At 38.7% G+C, this 23,160-nt stretch overlaps 2 protein-coding genes across 2 annotated transcripts in view; one reads left to right on the top strand and one right to left on the bottom strand.

Moving 5' to 3' along the window:
- The window catches only part of LOC111141429 (destrin, actin depolymerizing factor), a 41,438-nt gene extending 18,505 nt beyond the window's left edge, over nucleotides 1-22,933 (bottom strand). Inside the window, exon 1 of the mRNA XM_022493974.1 lies at nucleotides 22,823-22,933. Within this exon, the coding sequence (XP_022349682.1) occupies nucleotides 22,823-22,825 (3 nt within the window). The 5' untranslated portion in view covers nucleotides 22,826-22,933. The remainder of the gene's footprint in view (nucleotides 1-22,822) is intronic.
- On the top strand, nucleotides 9,391-9,546 carry LOC111141430 (putative 60S ribosomal protein L39-like 5). The gene has a single exon (XM_022493975.1). It carries the CDS (start codon nucleotides 9,391-9,393, stop codon nucleotides 9,544-9,546), a length of 156 nt encoding a protein of 51 aa, XP_022349683.1.
- Nucleotides 22,934-23,160: the final 227 nt, after the last annotated feature.

Below are 23,160 nucleotides of genomic sequence, written 5' to 3'. Positions count from 1 at the left end.
CTAGCATAAGGGCTGTAATTTTTGGAAGGAGCATCAAGTTTTTCAGATTCAAATTTTTGTAAACAACTAAACCGGCCCCAAAACTAATGACTTACAGCAGTCCATCCTAAACCAGAATACCATAAATGGTCTATTTCTACTATGAACTGAAGCAGCACAGTTGACTTTGCCAACTACACCTTACATAAACCTCACTGGAGGAAACAGGAATGAAAGTTAACTTCCTACTTCAGGAAAGTATTTTTTTGTAACTTATTTATTTTTCTAAGCTAAGAGAGTCTGAAATATCTGAAAGTAGGTTACTGTACAGTAGAAAAATACAACTTAAAATTTATAAACACCTGGCAGAAATCAGGCATTAGTTCCTTTCTCAACCTACTGAACTCTTAAATACCCAAGACAAGCATAATCAAAGGAGTTGGGGAGTTTAAAAATGGGTTCATGATTCTCCTTTATTTACACCATGCCTTGAACAATAGCCAAAAGAAACCAAAATGACAGACTATTTATAAAAACATTTGGGCTTCTCGCTACTACAACTGATGCTTCTGAGCAAGAACACTGAGACAACAAATAAAAGAGTGACAAGCGCTTCAAGGCACATTTCTACACAGAAATGACCAGGTCCTCACAGATCCTTTGTTATGATGGAGCAGCTGAATACATCCACCCATCTTCCTACCAAAACTCCACTGAAGCACAAAAAGGGGATTAAAAAAAAAAAACAAACAAAAAAACCATAAACCCACAAGGACAAAAAAACACAGAAGAAAGAAGTTCAAACTAGGAAGAATGAGTGCAATTAGTCTGAGACACACATAGGCCCCTAGATCCCTTCTTGAGTTCCACCATGCTACCAATCTGTGGAATTCTGGAATTTATTCTCTGAAGAGTTCAGGTAAACAACAGGATTTTCTAGCTTAGTCATCATACTGAAAACAGGAAAAAAGGGGACCCTACATAAATGAATGCTAAGACACTCTCTCCACCACCACTGCCTTGAAGGCTGAATGATTTACGAAATCCTTAGTCCCTCTGTTTGAGAGACCCATGCTAACAGAAATTTCTGTGATGATCCAAATGTTCTGTATCTACACTTTCCAGTATGGTAGCCACTACCACACAAGGCTGTTGAGCCCATGAAATAAGGCTAATGTAACTGAGGAACTATTTTTATCCTTATTTTAAGTAATTTAACATAAAAATATCATAAAATTAACTCTTAATAGTATATTTTAGGTAAACAAATTTATAAGACATATTACATAGTTTTCTGCCTTGGAAAAACAGTATATTATTTAGCTTTAAATAATGGATGACTCATGCCATCAGGAACCTTAGTTGTTATTCTGTATAGTGACAGGGCAAGGAAGCAATCCTGAAGGGAAATATACGTAAGACACTGTGTTTGTTTGCTGGAATATTCTGAGTATTGACCTGGAAAAATCAAAACAACCAAAATGAAGAACAGTCATAGAACTTCAGACAAGAAGTCCTGACTTAAGCAAATACTTTAATTCATACAGATGGCATACCAAAAAATTTTTACTTTTTTTAAGATTTTACTTATTTGGGGGGAGCACCTGGGTGGCTCAGTCAATTAACAGACTGCCTTCGGCTCAGATCAGGATCCCAGGGTTCTGGGATCGAGCCTCACATTGGGCTCTCTGCTCAGCAGGAGCCTGCTTCTCTCTCCCTGCTGCTCCCGCCGCTTGTACTCTCTCCCTATCTCTGTCAAGTAAATAAATAGAATCTTTAAAAAAAAAAAAAAGATTTTACTTATTTTGGGGACACCTGGGTGGCTCAGTCAGTTAAGCATCAACATCACATTCCCAGCGTCCTGCATTGGGCTCCTTGCTCAGAGGGGAGCCTGCTTCTTCCTCTGCCTACCACTCTCCCTGCTGACAAATAAGTAAATAAAATCTTTAAAAAAATTTTTTTATTTATTTTTAAGGGAGAGAAGCAGACTCCACACTGAGTGCAAAGTCCAATGCGGGCTGATCCCATGACCCCAAGATCATGATCTGAGATGAAATCAAGAGTCATACACTCAGGGGCACCTGGGTGGCTCAGTGGGTTAAAGCCTCTGCCTTCAGCTCAGGTCATGATCTGAGTCCTGGGATCGAGCCCCACATCAGGCTCTCTGCTCAGCAGGGAGCCTGCTTCCTCCTCTCTCTCTGCCGGCCTCTCTGCCTACTTGTAATCTCTGTCTGTCAAATAAATAAATAAAATCTTAAAAAAAAAAAAAAAAAAGAGTCATACACTCAGATGACTGAGCCACTCAGCTGCCCCCCAAAAGTTCTTTTCCTTCTTGAGGAAAAAAATGCTAGGTACTGGGGAAGATATGAAATAATGAGTTTACAGTACAAAGTTTATATAATAACAATCAGGATAACTTCATTTTATATAATATTACATATGATCATTCCAGATGAATTTTACAATTAAATGGGAATACATGTCTTAAGTAAGCTGATAAAGTCAGATATGTATTTTTTTTTTCAATTTGTTGTGTTTCTCATAAACAGAATTTGGAACATTTAATCTTAGAAGACTTTTTAACCAGAGGAGAAAGCACAATGAATCTATCTTACTCAAATCTTACAACATGAACAAGTTAGCTAACTTCTTTAATCCTCAGTCTCATCATCCGTAAAATGTGAATTAAGATCATCCTAACTCAAGAAGACTGATAACACAAATAAATCACCTAAATACAGTGCCTGTCAATGGTATCATTCAGTGATTCATATTATTATGAAACAGAAAACCTGGTTAGAGGTTTTTCTGCTCCCTCTAATTACTAATGTGGCTGATTGTTAATGAAGCCTTTGAGTGATAGAAGGCTATGAATAAAAGAAATCAGACAGCTTAAAACTTATATTTGAAATAGTAATTTCTATCTGTTCCCTGACAGCCAGAAATACGAATTAAAAAACCAAAATGACATTTGATGTATCTCTCTTTTGTTCCGTAACCACAGAATGGCTGCACAGCAAAGACATGCAAGAGCAAATGACTTAACACTCTTCTGTTAAGAAGTCAAAGTCAGTTACATGACCACTTACCATTTTTCTAGGCACAACTATCACTTACACCTGTAAGTCAAAATCTACAGTGATGACAACTGGGGCCTGTGGGGTAAGCTAACAGGCTTTGTTCTAAAGTTTGTCCCTTCCCTGTATCCATCAGTCAGTCAAGCAAGCTCACAGCAAATCCTCAGTCCCTTCGAAATATAAATTCAAAATGTCTGGTGCTGCTGAATACAGTTTTATAGGTTGTGCCTTGCTTAAGACTGCAAGATAGAGCTAAATTCAAGTTCATATTCCACTATCCAAGGGATGCGCCTGCAGGGCTTCGACTGTCCAAGGGAGTACCAGCTCCTGTCTCCTGAGGCTACATCACCAGAGGAAGCATCATCCTGTAATTCGCAAAGTCACTACATAAGCTATCAGAGATCCAGAAAATGTTTCACGTTAACTCTCTGCCTTAATACACTCATTCCTGAGAACAATTTCCAATTATAGAAGTCCTTCACTCACCTCATAGCAAAGCACAATGTCCTTGAGATAGCCTAGGCAGACCAAATAGCATTCTATTAGCTACATATTAATTTTAGAGTTCCACTAAAACAATTTTATGGTTACACTTTATTGGGAAAAAAAATCATTTGATAACCTAAAGTCTATGAAACATGACCCACACCCCACCAGAAGAAAAAAAAAAACCTTACAGAAAGTCATCTCAGCAGTGAAAGTGGATTAGATACAATAATGCCCAGCTGCTAAAACCAATCCATCTCATTCAGATTGTATGCAATCTTATAGGCAATCCAAATCAGATTTGTTAACAGATCCCCAACCCCCACTCACCGCCCCCACCAACTGGGAAGCAGGGAGTCAGAAAGGGAGTGTAGGAATAGTGGGAACAACAAGTTTTGTAAGCCTGATAGAGAAAATAATATTCCCCGACTTCTCCGCTCCACAAGAAAAAACTAGACAGAAGAATGGGAAAGGGGAAGCCAACGACAGTAAGCACACTGGCAAAGAGTCTTTTATTATTATTACGCTTTTATTATTTTCTTTTAAGCTTCAAATTTTCTTCGGGATAAAACCCATGCCATGTCAAGCCCTTTATGGACTATTTCCACAGCCTCTTTTCCACTTGTCCTACAACGTTCCCCTTAATACCAGCCATGTACAACTCTTTGTGATTCTCTGAAAACACCATGTTCTTTTGAGATGTTTTACTGTCCTCTTCACCTGCTTAAGTCCTTCAGGACCTCAGTTTAGGCATCATCTCCTCTGGGAAGGCAGCTCTTACCTGCTCCCTCAATCACCACCTCTAATCTAAGTTATGTGATCCTTCTATGTACTTACACAGAAAATAACTGTTTCTACCACAGTATTCTCTACTAATGTGATTAACTATTGTTTGTGTGCCTCTCTCACTAGACTGTGCTCCTTAAATGCAAGAACTCAGTATCTTTTTATCAACCCTATTTCAACCTCAGAACTATCATCTACTTTATCAATTTTGAAAAACAATTATCCCATAAAAATTTTTATGAAATGCACTATGGCCTTTGAGATATTTTTTCTCATCCTTATAGTATAATTCTTCACTTTACACTAAGGAAAATGAAGAAAAATCCTTCATTTCAAAACTTTAGTATTTTCAAGAAAAAATAAAGCAAAAAAATCTTCTAAGTAATTTTTATCACTCTCTGTTGGGAGTATTTTGGTCCTGATGAGATTTGCTATTACTACTGTTTTCTTCCTGAAGACATAGAACTTTCATCCTCTGAAATACTGTTTGCATGAATGTATAACGTTTCTACTTCTTTAGACTCCTCATAACTGACTGACAAGAAAAAACTAGTAAAGATGGAAAATTTTATACTATCTGATTTCTAAGTGACAACTCACTGCCCATCATATCAGAGAAACATGAATGTTCTTGTGATAGGCAACACTGAAAGAACTGTTTGAGCTATAAATTAGCATATAACATTAATTTAAGTGTATAGCATAACAATTTGATACTTACATATATTGTGAAATGATCACAATAACTCTAGGTAACATCCATCACCAGTTAGTTTTTTTCTTATGAGAACTTTTTATTTTTTAGTTTATTTTTTATTTTAAGAGATTTACTCTCTTAGCAACTTTCAAATATATGACAGCATTATTAATCATATCTACCAGGATATACATTACACCCCATGACTTCTTAATTTTATAACTGAAAGTTTGTTATCTTCAGACCACATTCAACCATTCTGACCATCTCTGGCAACAACAAATCTGTTCTTTGTACTACTCCATGAGGATCTTCATGAGGTAGTCTGTCCGGTCCCAACTAGCCAGGTCCAGATGCAGGATGGTGTGGGGCAGAGCACAGTCTTCATAGATGGGCACAGGGTGGGTGACCCCATCCCCAGAATCCATGACAATACCACTGCTGTGGCCAGAAGCATACAGAGAGAGCACAGCCTGTTCTCTTTGTCTATGAGTTAAAGGCAGGGGGTGCTTTGTTTTAGGTTCTACATATAAGTGAGACCATCCAGTATTTGTCTTTGTCTTATTTTGCATAGCATAATGCCCTCAAGGTCCATCCATATTGTTAGAGATGAGAAAATCTTTTTATGGCACACACACATGCCACATTTTCTTATCCATCATCCATCCATGGACATTTGGGTTGTTTCCAATGCCCTGGCCACTGGAAATAATGCTATAGTGAACATGACGCACATTTATCTTTTTGGGTGTTTTTGTTTCCTCTGGATAAATACCCAGAAGTGGAGTTACTGATCATATGGTAGTTTTATTTTTAATTTTTTGAGCAACCTCCATATTGTTTTCAATAATAGCTGCACCAATTTATATCCCCACCAACAGTGCACAAGGGTTCCTTTTCCTCCACATCCTCACCAACACTTCTTAGTTTCTTGTCTTTTTGTTAACAGCCATTCAGTGCATATTTAGTCAATTCATTTACAACAATGAAGCCAAGAATATACAATGGGGAAAGGACAGTCCCCTCAATAAATGGTGTTTTAAAACTGAACAGCCACATACAAAAGAATGAAATTGGACCACTGTCTTATACCATACGCAGAAATTAACTCAAAATGGATTAAAAACTTGAATATAAGACCTGGACCCATAGCTCCTTGACACAGGTCTTGGTGATGGCTTTGTTTTTTGTTTTTGTTTTTTTTAATTTACCACCAAAAGGAAAGGCAATAAAAGCAAAAATAAAGCAGGACCACATCAAACTAAAAATGCTTCTACACAGCAAAGGAGACTATCAACAAAATGAAAAAGTAAACTACCAAACAGGAGAAAATATTGGTAAATCATATATCTGATAAGGGGCTAAATACTCAAAACATAAAAAGAATTTATACAACTCAATAGCAAAAAAAGCAAACAATCCAATTTAAAAATGGGCAGAGGATCTAAAAAGACATTTTTCTAAAGACATATAGATGGCCAACAGATATATGAAAGCATTCAACATTAATCATCACAGAAACACAAATCAAGACCACAATGAGGTATCTCACCTTAACTCATTATCTTTACCAATTCCCTCTAACACATGTACAATCTCCCATCTACCCAGAATTGTAAAGCTGCTTAATAAATTTACTTAATCGGGGCGCCTGGGTGGCTCAGTGGGTTATAAAGCCTCTGCCTTCGGCTCAGGTCATGATCCCAGGGTCCTGGGATCAAGCCCTGCATCCGGCTTGCTGCTCCGTAGAGAGCCTGCTTCCTCCTCTCTCTCTGCAGCTGCCTCCCTGCCTACTTGTGATCTCTGTCAAATAAATGAATAAAATCTTTAAAAATTAAATAAATAAATAAAATAAAATTTACTTAGTCTATACAAGATCTCTACTTAGTATCATTTCAAAAGTCAAATAACAATGTCTGGGTGGCTCAGTTGGTTAACTATCTCCCTTAGGCTCAGGTCATGATCCCAGGGTCCTGGGATAGAGCCCTACATCAGGTTCCTTACTCAGTAGGGAAGCCTGCTTCTCCCCCTGCTCGTGGCGTGCATGTGCTCTGTCAAATAAATAAATAATCTTTAAAAAAAAAAAAAAGTAACGAATATATTATTTTTTTTAAAACAGTGCCTGATATATAAATATCATTTAATTCCAGAATAAATGCTGGAGACCTTAATGCATACAACAATCAATATGCAAAGAATTTAACACTTAAGAAATCAATATCGCATAAAACATATGGACACATTTCCAAAGTTGTGCAATCCACACCTTGTTAAGTAGCTGTTTGATTCCACAACTGAAAATATAACAGCACTATTTTTTTAAGTAGGCTCCACTCCCAGCACAGAGCCCAACACCAGGTCTGAACTCCCAACCCTGAGAGATCAAGACCCAAGCTGAGATCAAGAGTCTGAGAACAGACTGAAGCACCCAGGTACCCCAGTGCACTATGTAATAGTAAGATGTATCGATACCAAGGTGAAGAGAGAGACTGTTTCAAGCATTTATTGATACAGGAAAAGAAAAAAGATCTCTACAGAATTCTGTCTCAGCCTTCACAGGAAAGGCTCAAATGGGGAATGGAATACTGATCACAGTAAAAAGGAACAAAATGCTGATGCACAAATGCTCTAAGTGAAAAGAAACTGGACTGGAAGTATCTCATTAGGTAATTCCATTTATATATTCTTCAAAGGTGAAATTACAGGGACAAAAAACAGATCAGTGGTTGTTAGGGATAGGAAGGATTAACAAGAGCTTTTTAGAGTGAAGGAACTATTCTGTATTCTGATTGTCATGGTAGTTACACAACTGCATACATCTGCAAAAACTGCAGAACTCACACTAAACATGGTAAATCTTACTTCATGTAAATTACCGTGAATGGAAAAAGCTATACATTACTTCTAGTCTTTACTTCAACAACAATAAAAAAAAATTCTACTTCCCTTTGAAAAGATCATTTTGAACACATAATTAGATAAACACAAAAGGTTTCTCTTTGGTTTAACAATCCGGCTTCTCTCTGAATAATTAGCTAATATGTCAACGAACCTAAGAGAGGAAAGAGAGTTGATGTGGTTGGTTAACCTACTTTTGTTCCATGGTCACACTCAACTTCCTAGTCCTATCAACTCCTCCCTAAATGTGTATTTCAGATCTACTCCTTCTCATCTGCTCTTCACATCTCCTATCACTCCAAAGATTAAAAATAATCACCAATTCCAAAGCACTTCAAGATAAAGTCCATATTCATTAACAGAGCACAGAAGGCCCTTTATCATCTGAACCAACCTACTTTTCCAGATTCGTCTTCTACCATCGGCAACTGTTTTACTAACTCATACCTTTCAAAAAGCAATGTGATCATTTACAGTAAAAGCCTTAAAATAATCCAAACCCTTTCATACTTTAACCCAGTAAGCCCACTTCAAGGAATTTATTCTGGGGGAATAATCTGCATAATATAAAAAACCAGACAGTTTAAATAAACGAAAACAGGAAAATTGCGAAAATAAGTACAGTACATCCACAAGATGGTTTCTGATGCAGCTATCAAAACCATACTTATGGAAAGTTTCTAAAGACATGGAGGAAATATTACTTGAAGGGAAAAAAGAAAGCAAATAATAAAGTTTTAATACATATTTCTCCACTATGTAAAACAGTATAGGAAAAGGAAAGGAATTTTATCTTTAACAGTGGGAATCTACATGATTTTTATCTTCTCTCTAGTCTCCTTTATTTTCCAAGTTTTCTATGAGCATATTTTTTTTTTTAAAGATTTTATTTATTGGGATGCCTGGGTGGCTCAGTTGGTTAAGCAGCTGCCTTTGGCTCAGGTCATGATCCCAGCATCCTGGGATCGAGTCCCACATTGGGCTCTTTGCTCGTCAGGGAGCCCGCTTCTCCCTCTGCCTCTGCCTGCCATTCTGTCTGCCTGTGCTCACTCTCTCTCTCCCTCTCTCTCTCTCTGACAAATAAATAAATAAAATCTTTAAAAAAAAAAAAAAAGATTTTATTTATTTATTTGACAGACACAGATCACAAGTAGGCAGAGAGGCAGGCAGAGAGAGAGGAAGGGAAGCGGGCTCCCCGCTGAGCTGAGAGCCCCACTGGGATCATGACCTGAGCCAAACGCAGTAACTTTAACCCACTGAGCCACCCAGGCGCCCCTCTATGAGCATATTTTTTAAATTAGAAATATATACACACACACACAAACTTTTTGATTCAGTGACTGCATAACCAGAACTGCATTTTGAAGAATACTGCAAATGCAGGCAAAGATTTATGCACAAAAATGACAGCGCATTCTCTCTCCTTTTTTCCACCATACTGGTATGTGTGGTTGACCGTTCCATGCAATGTTTTCTCACACGACTTTCAAGATCAAGCAATTCCCGGCCAAGAAACAAAAGCAGAGTCGTCCCATTCCCCAGTGGATTCAGATAAAAACTGGCAATAAAGTCAGGTACAATTCCAAGAGGAGGCACCGGAGAAGAACCAAGCAGAGTCTATAAGAGACTGCGCAGAAGGCACACATATTTATGCGGTATGAAAGGCACGTGCTCATATCCTATCATTCTGTAAACATCACTACTATCTGAAGAGTAGATATTTTTTTTTAAGATTTTATTTATTTGAGACAGAATGTGAGGGAGAGAGAGAGAGCATGAGGGGACTCGATCCCAGGACCCTTGGACCCTGACCGGAGCCAAAGGCAGATGCTTAACCCACTGAGCCACCCAGGTGCCCAACAACGGCATGTATTATCAGGGAAATGATTTTTCTTCTTTACTATGCTTCCACCCCAGTAAATTGGTTCAGTAATACATGTGTGAGACCTTTTGCTTTTTGGGGGGGAGGGCATTAGTTACAGTCATGGATTTAAATTTAAAAGGGGGATGAATTTAATACCATTACTGTACATGCATGATAACATTAAAAATTTTGAAGTTTTTATAGATATATTTACTATGCCATAAAATTTTACCCATTTAAAAGTATAAGTTCAGTGGATTTTAGTATATTCACAAAGTTATACATCCATCATAATCTAATCTTAGAACATTCTGATACCCCAAAAAGAAACTCTGTACTGAGTGTCACTCCTCTTTTCTGCTTTCACCCACCTCAGACCGATAACCACTAATTTACTTCCTGTCTCTTGAGATCTACCTATTCCAGATATTGTATATAAATGGGATTCTATAATATGTAGTCATTTTTTTTGACTGGTTTCTTTTACTGAACATATTTTCAAGATTCATCCATGCTGTAGCTAAAATCAGTACTTCATTTCTTTTTATTGTCAAATAATATTCTATTATATGGATATTCTGTATTTTTTCTATCCAATCATCAGCTGATGGAAATCTGGGTTGTTTCCACTTTGGGGCTACTATGCGGATGCTATTATGTATATTCATGTATAGATTTTTATGTAGATATGTCCTTTTACTTGGTATGTAACTAGGAGTCAAAGTGCTGGGTCAATGGCAATTCCCAACTTTTTTTTTTTTTTTTTTTAATTTGACAGACAGATCACAAGTAGGCAGAGAGGCAGGCAGAGAGAGACAGGAGGAGGAGGCAGGCTCCCTGCTGAGCAGAGAGCCCGATGCGGGACTCGATCCCAGGACCCCGAGATCATGACCTGAGCCGAAGGCAGAGGCTTTAACCATTGAGCCACCCAGCCGCCCCCCAAGTTTAACTTCTTAAGAACTGCCAAAATAATTTCCACAAATGGCTACACTCTTTTACTTTCCCACCAGCAACACATACAGATTCCTACTTTTCCACAGCCTTGCCAACATTTATTACTGTTGTCTTTTTTATTATAGCCACCCCAGTGGATATACATACAGTAGTACCTCATTATGATTCTGATTTGCATTTCCCTATGGCTAAAGATTTTGAACATGCTTTCATGTGCTTATTGACTATTTGTATATCTTCCTATGGAAATGTCTATTCAAAGCCTTTGTCTGTGACTGGATTGCCTTTTTACCGAGTTGAGACAGTCCTTGATATATTCTGGATACAAATTCCTTGTCAGACATAATTTGCAAATATTTTCTCCCATTCCACTGGTTGTCCTCTCATTTTCTTGATGGTGTTCTTTGATGCAAAAAAGTCTGCAATTCTAGTAAGAGTCCAACTGATATTTTTCTTTTGTCACTCATGCTTTTGCCTACAAATGCCAAGAAAACTGTCCCAAGTCCTCCTCCAAAACACCTGCCTAACCGAAACTCACAAGATTTATGCCTATGTTTTCTTTTAGGAGTTATACAGCTTTAGCTCTTACACTGAGGTCTAGGAGCCATTCCGAATTAAATTCTGTATATAGTGTGAAGCAGAGACCCAAATCCATTCTTTTACATGTGGATATCCAGTTGTACTAGCATCACTGTTAAATACACAATTTTGCCACTGAATTAGCTTGGCACCCCTGTCACATTGGGATATGAGAAGTAAAGGATATAAAACAGTTACAGATGAACTCAACTACGTGAGAAAAATCTATATTGGTAGTCTCTGGATATTCATTGTCTCGCTTACTTCCATTACAGTACTTATTACAATCTGCAATTATCTTATTCATTTGTTTACTTCTTACCTGTCTCCCCCATTAGAATGTATACTTCATAGGAACGGGGACTTTGTCTTGTATACTGTTGAATCTCCAAAGCCTACCATAGTACCTCGTTCCTAAAAGGCACCAAACAATTATTTACTAAAAGAATGAGCATATATTTAACATGATCTGGAAAAGAAACTAACTGAATGTTAGTACTTTCATTGGAACTGCCATTATAACTAAATTTTTCTTAGTGTTTTACAATCTATATACATTATTACTATCATCAGATAAGAAATTGAAGTATTTTAAAAATGTATAATACATCTAGATGATTTGTTATTCCTCAAAGTTCTAAGAACCTCAATTTTTGCCAAACTATTTTATTTTCACTCCTTTTATAGTCCCCAGCACAATGACACCACCAGCTACCTAACAGCTCAGGTCTAAATCTCAAGAGTAAGTTATCCTTGATGCCTTTCTCTTATGCCACACACCCAAATTATCAGTAAGTCCCATCAGCTCTACCTCCAAAATATATATTCAATCTAATCGCTTCTCATTATCCCACTACTAACAATCCTAATCCAAGCTACCACCATCAACTGGATGAATAACAGCAATGGTCTCAATCAGTTCTTGTCCCCACTTGCACATCTCCACAGGAATAAATCGTATCTCATTCCACTATTAACACCTTCATACCCTCCCACCACCACACACCCATTAGCTTCTTAGAACAATCAAAATAAAATTCAAATTCCTCACCTTGGCCTATAGGTTCTTCCTGTTCCAGCTCTTGCCTGTGACCCATTTCCTACTTTTCTATCCCCCTTTTACTGAATTCCAGGTACACAAACCTTTTTTTGTCCCTGGCATATCAAGCTCATTCTCTTCTCAAGGTTTTTTTACTTACAGAGTTCCCTTCTACATGAAATGCTCCACACGTGGCTATTTCTTGTCATGCAAGTCTTAGCTCAAATGTCACCTCCTAAGAGACCCTTCCTAACAATCTGGCTAAAAAGAGCCAATTCTTCTAGTACTCCCTATTGATTACATTATTTTCTTCATACCTCTTAACAATTCTGACATGATCTTGCCATTTTCTTTGTTGTTTTTTTTTTCCCTCTCTCTCCCCCCCACATCAGGATTAACTTCCACAAGGGAAGGACTTTTTTAGTAGTAAATCTCTAGGACCTAGATAAGTTCTTGGCATATAATAATTTCCTCAATTATTTATGCAATAAATGGTTGCTATTCTAAACCTGGCAGGCAATGAAAAACTATTTGATTCTACATTAATTTCTTCAGGAACAATACTAAGAGCAGAAGACAAGATACTTTACAAGATACATTAAGAATAAAATCACCTGAGATATCACCACCTCACACCAGTCAGAATGGCTGCATCCCACCCCCCCCCAAAAAAAAAGCAAGGAATAACAAATGTTGGCAAGGATGTTGAGAAAAAGGAACCCTTGTGTACTATTGGTGGGAATGCAAACTGGTGTAGCCACTATGGAAAACAGTATAGAGGTCCCTCAAGAAAGTAAAGATACAACCCAGTAACTCCACTTCTGGGCATTTACCAGAAGAAAACAAAAGTACTAATTCAAAAGAAACATGCACCTCTATGTTTATGCAACATTATTTACAATAGCCAAGATACGCAAAACAATCTAAGTAGCCACTAATAGATAAATGGATAAAAAAGATGTGGTATATATACACACACACACACAATGAAATATTACTCCACCATACAAAAGAATGAAATCGTGTCATTCCTGACAAGGTTAGTCCTATAGGGTACTATACTAAGTGAAGTTAAGTCAGACAGGAAAAAACAAATACCATATGATTTCACTTATATGTGGAATCCAAAAAAACAGAAAAAAAAAAAAAAACCATAGAAACTGACTCATAAATACAGAAAACAAACTGGTGACTAGCAGACAGGAAGGGGACAGAGATGGGTACAAAGGTGAAGGTGATTAAGAGGCACAAACTTCCGGTTATAAAGTAAGGCAGTTTGTAAAGTATAGCATAGGGAATACAGTCAATAACTTTATATAATGACAGATGGTAGCCACTTAGAGTGAACATTTCGTAACATATATAATTGTCAAATCATTACATTATACACCTGAAACTAATGTAATACTGCATGTCAACTATACTTCAATTTTTAAAAAGTCACCTGAAAAATAAAATTTAAAAGCTGATCATAAAAAGAAAATGATCATATATAATCCAAATAAAATTAGTTTAAAGAAATAAAAGAACAACTGGAAATGTGTTCTAATACACTCCTTCCACTCTTTTATCTACAATTGCTGAAGCATGTGTCAGAATACAAAGAAAAAAGACTGTTTAACTCAGATCTAAAGTTGCTTAATGTCATTTCATACAACACTGATAAGCAGTTTACTATATACAAGGCATTGTCTTTAAACTACTTATACGCATCATCCAAACTGTCATGATGGTAGGTACACCCATTTGGAGGAATGATAAAATTGAGGCATAGAATAATCAGTAACTTACCTAAGGCCATGTAGTTAGTAGATAGAGCCAAGACTCAAAAACCCTAGGCAGCCCCATTCTGAGCCCATGCTCTTAACCACTTCTCAGTATATTAACAGAAATGGCAACAATACATACCTACCTCATTTGGTTGCTATAAGGATTGAGTGAGAGAAAGTTGAACACAATGTCAGACAGATAATACTTGTAAGTTCTCTAAGGAATGACTTCTTGTTCTTTCATTTGTTAGGCTTTCAAGTGCTTTTCTATGGTAGAGGATACCTCAGTGAACATCAAATACCATTCAGTTTCATTTTTTAGCTGGGGAGGAGAAGAGGGAGAGAATCTAAAGCAGGGTCCAAGTCCAGCATGGGGCCCAACTCCGGGCTTGATCTGATGACCCCTGACATCATGACCTAAGCCGAAATCAAGAGTGGGACGCTTTACCAACTGAGCCACCCAGGGACCTCCATTCAATTTCATTTTTAAGAGAAGAAAGGGAACTGGTATTTATTGAGGGGTTTCCTGTATACCAGAATTATTTTAAAGGTACTCCTCTAATACTACTTGCCTTATCTCAAAGAATTTTCATTGTTAAGACTCAAATTATAATGCAGTATACAAAGGGGAGGTACTATTCAATTAGTTTACCACTTAAAACTCAATTTCCATTATATTAAAAAAAATGTGGAAAAAGAAAGTATAAAAATTAAGGAAATCCAAAAAAAAAAAAAAATTAAGGAAATCCAAATCCATGGGAACCTGTCATAATTACAAATGCCCTCTCAATCATTCATTCATGATCTTCTGGGAACACCAGTTGTGGGTCTACCATGAGAGGCATTTTGCTATTGAGATACACAAACCCTATTTTAAGGAGATCAACAATCTAGTTCTACAAAATATCTCAATAAGTGCTATAAAAGGAATTCACATGCTATCTCAGTACTTCTTCTTAAGTATGTGCAGAAATGCAGAGGATTAACACAGTGCAGGCACCCATATTAACTTCCCTTTACAAATTAAATAGACTAATCCACAAAGTCTGAGGCTGGCCACTTACCACATGTGGTTTAGTAAGTAGATTAAATGTGGCCAGTGTGATTAAGGAACTGCACGTTTAAATTATATTTTAATTAACTTAAATTTTAAATTGATTATCAATTCCATTACTGGAAAACTTGTAAGCATCCTTTGAGCAACTCAGGTTATGTGAATCTTTTTCAACTCTAAAATGTATATCTAAATACGTATCAAATATTTCCAATGAAAATTGAGCATGTGAATTGAGATGTGCTATAACTGTAAAATACATACTGGATTTCAAATAATGTATATATATTGTGAAAATAATGTGAAGTATCTAATTTTTATACTGATTATATGTAGATATAATATACTGGGCTGTATAAATTTCACCTTGTTTTTGTACTTTTTTAGTGGGTCTAACAGAAGATTTAAAAGTACACATGTAACTTGCATTCTATTACTATTCGACAGTACTGGCCTAAAGATTACCTACAACACCCCTTTTTTTTTTTTTTTTAAAGATTTTATTTATTCATTTGACAGAGACAGAGAGAGAGAGAACACAAGCACGGGGAGCGAGAGAAGCTGGCTTCCCACCGAGCAGGGAGCCCGATGTGGGGCTTGATCCCAGGTGGGATCATGACCTGAGCTGAAGGCAGCCGCCCAACCTACCGAGCTAGTCACCCAGGCGCCCCTACCTACAACATTCTTGAAACAAGTTTTCAGTGATATGAGAATTCCTCAGAGCTCCAGAGCTTCAAAAATTCACATAACAGATGATTTCCTAGCAAACTGAAGGAGTCTTACCTATATTTGCCTGAGCTTTAGTTTCAGCTCTATCATTACATGAAAATTCCACCACCATCAAAAATGTATCACACAAACTGTGGACTCTGAGAAACAAATGCAGGGTTTTGAGGGGAGGGGGGTGGGGGATTGGGAGGGCCTGGTGGTGGGTATTAAGGAGGGCACTTACAGCATGGAGCGCTAGGTGTGGTGCATAAACAATGAATCTTGGAACACCGAAAAAATAAAGTAAAATTTTAAAAAATGTTTCACATGAAACCATTTTAAAATACAGGTTGATGATTTTTTTTTCTGGAAACAAGCTAATACAGGAATGGGGTAGGAAATTCATCTTTCTTTTCTGTGATAAGGCAAACAGGAGTAAAAACCTATAAAGTGATACAAAAATGCTGAAAACAGTAGAGTCTTTTGTTGTAATCTGAAAGAATACAATGACAAATTAGTTATAATGTAGGCTTCCTCCTATAGCAGGCAATGAAGTTTGTCTTTGAAGGGCTCATCCTATACCCTGCTGCAACAGAACCAGAGTTCTTTGACACTCCTCTCTCATGTATTTTTTTTTTTTTTTTTAAAGGCCAAGGGGCACCTGGGTGGCTCAGTGGGTTAGAGCCTCTGCCTTCCGCTCGGGTCATGGTCCCAGCGTCCTGGGATCCAGCCCCGCATCAGGGTCTGCTCGGTGGGAGGCCTGCTTCCTCCTCTCTCTCTCTCTCTCTCTGCCTACTTATGATCTCTGTCAAATAAATAAATAAATAATCTTTAAAAAAAGAAAAAAAAAGAGAGGCCAAAATCTCAGCTCTTCGTCTTTTTCACACCTTCAACTACACATTAAAACCTGAATTTTGGGGCACCTGGGTGGCTCAGTGGGTTAAAGCCTCTGCCTTCAGCTCAGGTCATGATCCCAGGGTCCTGGGATCAAGCCCCACATCCGGCTCTCTGCTCGGCAGAGAGCCTGCTTCCTCCTCTCTCTCTGCCTGCCTTTCTGCCTACTTGTGATCTCTGTCAAATAAATAAATAAAATCTTAAAAAAAAAAAAACACCTAAATTTTAATCGCATTTTTAAATTATTTGTTTTTTAAAATTCTACACAAAAAAACTGATTCTTCAATTTTATCTTTTTTTTTAAAGATTTTATTTATTTATTTGTCAGAGAGAGAGAGAGCGCGAGTGCACACAAGCAGGCAGAGTGGCAGGCAGAGGCAGAGAGAGAAGCAGGCTCCCCAACAAGCAAGAAGCCCGATGAGAGACTCCATCCGAGTACCTAGGATCATGGAAGGCAGCGGCTTAACCCACTGAGCCACTCAGGTGTTGCTGATTCTTCAATTTTAATGTACAAAGCAAATCACCGATTTGGGTAAACAACACATAAGCATTACAATGTCAAGCTACTAGAAAACTAATTTTAAAGAGTTAGGAATCACTCCAGATTAAAAACTACTCAACTCTGTGGGGGATCCTTACACAGAAGACTCCAAAATGAATTAAGTAACTAGTTTTTCAAAGTATTACTAAAATGAACCAATCTGATGTTTATTTTGCTATAATTCTCCCAACTTAAAATATCAAGAAAAATGAACAGCAGCACAATTCCAAGTGAAAAATCACTTCCAACGTCAAGGTAAAGAGGCAGGGAAAGACGAAAGCCTGTGATTAAGATATTTCTCGTGTTAGGTATAAATCTTTGTGTGTGTCTTTCAGGAACAATGTAGAGACAAAATGCTATAAGAGAAGGAATCTCAAAATACTTAAATAACAATCCTCTATTTTCTTTATTAGGATCTGTGGTTTTGGTATGCAAATTGCAAACAATACAATAAAGAGATTAGGCCTAATTATTGAGAGACCAGAGCTTTGCTCTGAAGATAGTATGTGTTAAATCCAGTTTTTCCACTTTCAAGACTTTTTTTCTAATTTCAAATACTGTGTTCATCTCAAAGATCTTAGATATTACTGAAATATATAAAGTTACATTAACATAAAAATGAAAATGTCTGGAGTCTTCCTAGATAGTAAGTTAAACACCAGCTTAATTCAAACCAATTCTATTGGTGAATAGTCATAATTATTTGTTTTGTTTTGTTTTGTTTTTTTAAGATTTTATTTATTTATTTGACAGATCACAAGTAAGCAGAGAGGCAGGCTGGTGGGGGGGGGGGGGGAGCAGGCTCCCCACCAAGCAGAGAGCCCAACGCAGGGCTCCATCCCAGGCCCCTGGATCACGACCCGAGCAGAAGGCAGAGGCTTTAACCCACTGAGCCACCCAGGCGCCCCTTGTTTTGCTTTTTTAATAGACTTTCTTTTTTTAGGGACATTTTAAGCTCACACTAAAACTGAGCAGAAAGCACAGAGATTTCCCATATATCCCCAGGGCTCGTTTGTTTTTAATATTTGGCTGGATTAATTACCCAAGAAAAAGAAGAATAAAGCAGAGGATGTTAATCTCCATTGCCCCTAGCAAAGGTAGAACTCTATCTTGGATCACTGCATTCTACCACCACCAGGATCAGACCATGGCAAGTGGCTAAAATTAAAATTAAGGGTATTTAACCTCTGTTACTTAGCAGCTTGAGAGGTATGCAAAGAAATGTAGATTCCAGAGAAGGATATCAGCCCTCTATGCACTTGTGACACGGACAATCACGTTTTTACAGATTTTCTTTTTTTTTTTTTTAAGATATTATTTATTTATTTGACAGAGAAAGATCACAAGTAGAGATGCAGGCAGAGAGAGAGAGGGAAGCAGACTCCCCACCGAGCAGACAAAACCCGATGCGGGGCTCGATCCCAGGACCCTGAGACCATGACCTGAGCCGAAGGCAGAGGCCCTAACCCACTGAGCCACCCAGGCGCCCCTACAGATTTTCTTTTATGATGGATTTACTTTAGGACTCCACAAATAAGCCTAGATGAAGATGTGATGAGTATTTACATAATTTCAGGTTCACCAGATGAACAACAATGTAAAAACACTGGCTGCAATAAACATAAAAAGATACTTTACTACTAATCAGAGAAATGCAAATTAAAAGAATAGGAAGCCATTTCACACCCATCAGATTGGCAAAGGTTTCAAGACTCATAATACCAAGTGGTAAAAAGAGATGGAAAAACAGGCTGATAAATGTAGCTGATGGGATGCAAACTAGAATCACCTGTAGGAGAGTAAAAAATACATACTTGCACCCTCCAATCCAGGCTTCCACTTCTAGGTCTACAGCAAGAACACATTCCCTAGAGCTACAGATGTAATAACATCACATAACATAAAACACAGAAACCATCTATTGCAAAACTGAGTAGACCAAAAAAAAAAAAAAAAAAAAAAAAAAAAAAAAAAAAAAAAAAAAAAAGATTAAAGCATGGAAAACTGGGGAAATGTTCAACAGGGAAATAGATAAAATTGCAGAGTCATACAAACTACTCAGCAGTTAATATAAAGAGCCACAGCAACGGCTAAAACCAAAATTGATCCCCCTCCCCCAAAAAACTCACCAAGGTTAATTTTTTTTAAGTTTCAAAAGGATACATAAAGCACAGCATTTATATGAAATTTAAAAACACATCAAAAGAATATATATTCTACAGATGCATACATACATAGCTAAAAGTGTGGAAATATCAATGAGAATGAAATATATTAACTTCAGTTGACTATGTTAATCACCTGAGCTTTGTGTTCCTAGGAAGCAGTAATGGTTAAGAAATCCACCCCCATCATTTTGAGTTTTGGGAAACTGGTAACAAAAAGATCCTGCCCTTGTTTATTGTGATAAGACCTGTCCCTGCAGTTCCTCAAGACTCCTGGTTTTACCTGCCCCAGGCCCTTTTCCTTTTTTCTGAGACGTTTCTTATTAATTAATGTTCTCCCAATTGCAATAGCCTGAAAAAAATCATCTCCTTAATTGGCCAGTACATTATGTCTTTGACACAGGAGTGGTTATCTCTGGGGAAAGAAGAGAATGGGATGAGGAAGAAGATGCAGATTTAGCTGTAATGGTAACATAGAAACCTGAAATAGGGCAAAAAGTTATTTTCTTTTTTCATACAAAGGGACCTGTTATTCTGTGTACCTTTCTGCTTAAAATGTTTCAAAACTAACTTGTAAATTATTAAAACAATGTGCAGTCAAAAAAGGTCACAAGTCAAACAATTCTTAGCAGTCTGTTTTTTCACGTTAAATAAGCACATGAACGAACACATGCCCAACCTATTCCATTAGGCTGCTGTAAGTAAACGTGTTTTTCCTAATCACCAAGTGATAGAATTTGTAATTCATTCTGGGCCAATTAGCTGTGTTTGTTACAGCAGAGTTCTGACTAGGGCAAGGCTGAATTATCTCCTAGACTTTTATTATTTCAGGGGCAAGACTACACTCCTACTCCCATAGAGCCAAATAATATGCTGTAAATGTCAGACACCATTGGTTACAAGAAGCACTAGGCAAGTCTAGGTGTAGAATCTCGATCCATACCCAACGAAAGAACTACTGAGCAGATAACCCTAGGAACTTAATGGTAGACTAAATAATCTTTCTATATACACACAATCAAAAGTTTTGTTTGGAGTGGGTAGATGTGCAGGACAGCCTCCCCCCCCCACTGTAAAGTGAGAGTTTGAAAACATGAAATCTCATCTTAAAGTGCCCAAAGGTGATCTTTCAAAGTGTTGGTTTCAAATTGCTTTTATTCCCAAGAGCTTCCAGAAGGCTTGGTGAGTACCAGGAAGTGATTTTGTTAATGCAGAACCAACCCATCAGTAGCTAAAAATCTTTTTTTTTTTTTTTTTTTTTTTCTCTGAAAAAAAAAAAAGAATGCAAGTGGGGGGGGGGGGGGGGGGGGGAGAGAGGGGGGGGGAGGGGAGGGGGGGGGGGGGGGAGAGAATCTTAAGCAAGCTCTCGCCCAGATCTCACAGCCCTGAGATCACCACTTGAGCCAAAATCAAGATTTTGGATACTTAACCAACAGAGCCACCCCTAAAATTTAACCTTAGCAAACAAAAACTTTAGAAACTTGGGAGGTAAAGTGCTAAAATCTGGTATAATAAAAGAACTTTCAATCTTCATAATACTAACAGCTAACACTGAAAGGAGATGGGTCTGTGCCGACAAGGCTAAATCAAGAGTAATCTTTCCAAATGATCAGTCTATATTCTGAACTCTTTTTGCAAGCATTCAAACAAGAGCTTCTAAGGTCTTCCTGACCTCCCTAAGGCCAACAGGTCAAAATACATCTGGAATCCACTTATCTTGGCTAATTTTTAGTTCTCCTCCCCCAAGAACCAGTAAATAAAACAGACCCTTCCTTCATTTTATTTGAATGCATAGAAATAATGTAAGTTAAGCTTGAAGTAAAATTTAAGGATTTTTAACCAAAATTAAAATGCTTGGTCCTGTTTTCAAATAAAAGATAAAGTGTGTATTATAGAAACTCAAAATTTAAAAATGTCAAATCAAAAGAACCTAAAGCAGGCTCCAGCCCACTTCAAAGCATTCATCAGAGTAGATGGTCTTAATTTTATGAGAACTCAAACACTTAGATATAAGTCTTTTAATGTAAAGTAGTATATACATGTATAATCTTACAGAGATTTAAAGAAGTCTTAAGATGCTGCTCCTCCTTGTATTTTACAGAATTAAACCAAAGAAGAACGGAAAACTGAACACTATCAAATTCCTACTGCATCTCTTTAGTCATCAAGAAACTACTAACCGGTTAATCTCTTTTTTTTCCCTTGCACTACCTTAAGAAAACCAAAATTGTCATTCAGAGAAAACATTTTGTATGCCAGTAAACTGGTATCAACTGCTTCCAGGCAGACAGATACAATAACAATGTAATATTTCTAGCAAAGTCTGGTAAGCCTTTGCCTGCTGCAAATCATTGACCAAAAATGGTAACAGCGAGTGCAGGCTAAAGAAAATGACAAAATGTTCTACTTGATCGTCCAGTTAAGAATACTATTTTAAGGCAAATTAGAGACAGTTTAGAGGGGGAACTATGTAAATTAAGCCAAGTGCCCATCACCTAGAATATAGTAAATATATTTACTTTTAATGACTAGGATAATTCAATGGGCTTTTAAGAAGTTTTTCATTCGCTTTTATTAGCATCCCAGCATCATGCCCACTCCTCGCACGCTAAGTTCTGGCAGAGCCAAACTGTTCACAGGTAAAGAAAATTTCTAACCATACATGGAGAGATCGGGTAGGGAAGGGTTAAAAGAGCCACTGCCAAGCTTGACAGGCACAAGAGTGCTGCTGGAAGCTGATTGCCAGATACGACAAACAAAGCGGCTGCGAGGCCACCCTGTTCTTAATCAGACCAGGGTCAGGCTCGTGGTGATCATTCCTCCCTCTACGGTTATTCAATAAAGGCCTTATTTTCCTTAATGAGATGGACCGACCTCACGGGCCAAAACTCGCACGAGTCACTGACCGCCTCGACGCCCGGCTTTGGGGAAAGCTGCGCCAACAAGGCCCGCGCAGGATTCCGACGCCCCCCACCCCGGGATGGCGGACTCCGGGTCAACTGCACCGAGGGTGTGGCGGTGCTCGGCCCCAGCAGGTCGTCCCCAGGCCTGGGCCGGTGGAACCGCAGGGGCCATGCTCCCGCCCGCGGCCTCGCAGAAACTGCGAGCGACGCAGCGGCCAGGAGCCGCCCAAGGAGCCGGCGTCCCAGCGGGTCCGCGAGCAGTGGAAGCCCAGAGACCTTTCCCTGCCTGGGGGCTGCAGCTGGGCCTTCGTTCCCCCATCCCCCGGGCGGGGGCGCGCCTGCCGCCCCTCAGCCCCGACCCCCACAGCCCCCCCGGCGCCCCGCCGCCCGGGCCGCGCCAGCCCACGCCTCGGGCTCCCTCCCACTCACCATCTTCGCCGCGGCGGTCGCAGTGACGCGGGAGGGGGAGCTTTGCCGGCGCCGACTCTGCAGAGCGTCCTTCTCTCAGCAGAGGGACCGAGAGACCCAGCGAGCGGGCGACGCGAGGCGCGAGCCTACCAGGGGGCGGGTGCACGGGCGCGCGCCTCGGACCCAAACGCTACTGCGCACGTCACGCGCTGTCTGCCGTTGCTACGCAACCGGCCGGCCAGGCAGCGCCCTGCCCAGAGTGCAAACCGAGGGTTCTGGCTCACGTTCCGAAGACAGGGGAACTGGGCCCTCCTTTCACCAGCTCGGGCCTGGGAGGGTGGGTCCTCCCTTATCTACTA

Source organism: Enhydra lutris, unplaced genomic scaffold (genome assembly GCF_002288905.1).
Source record: "Enhydra lutris kenyoni isolate GAN:26980312 unplaced genomic scaffold, ASM228890v2 scaffoldscaffold6, whole genome shotgun sequence".
NCBI lineage: Eukaryota > Metazoa > Chordata > Mammalia > Carnivora > Mustelidae > Enhydra > Enhydra lutris.
The sequence above is the reverse complement of the archived record's forward strand: the minus strand, read 5'-3'. Positions and strand labels throughout refer to the sequence as shown.

What these genes read in the sequence shown, in the direction of transcription:
- LOC111141430 (XM_022493975.1), top strand. Translation starts at nt 9,391, where the DNA reads ATGTTTTCTCACACGACTTTCAAGATCAAGCAATTCCCGGCCAAGAAA.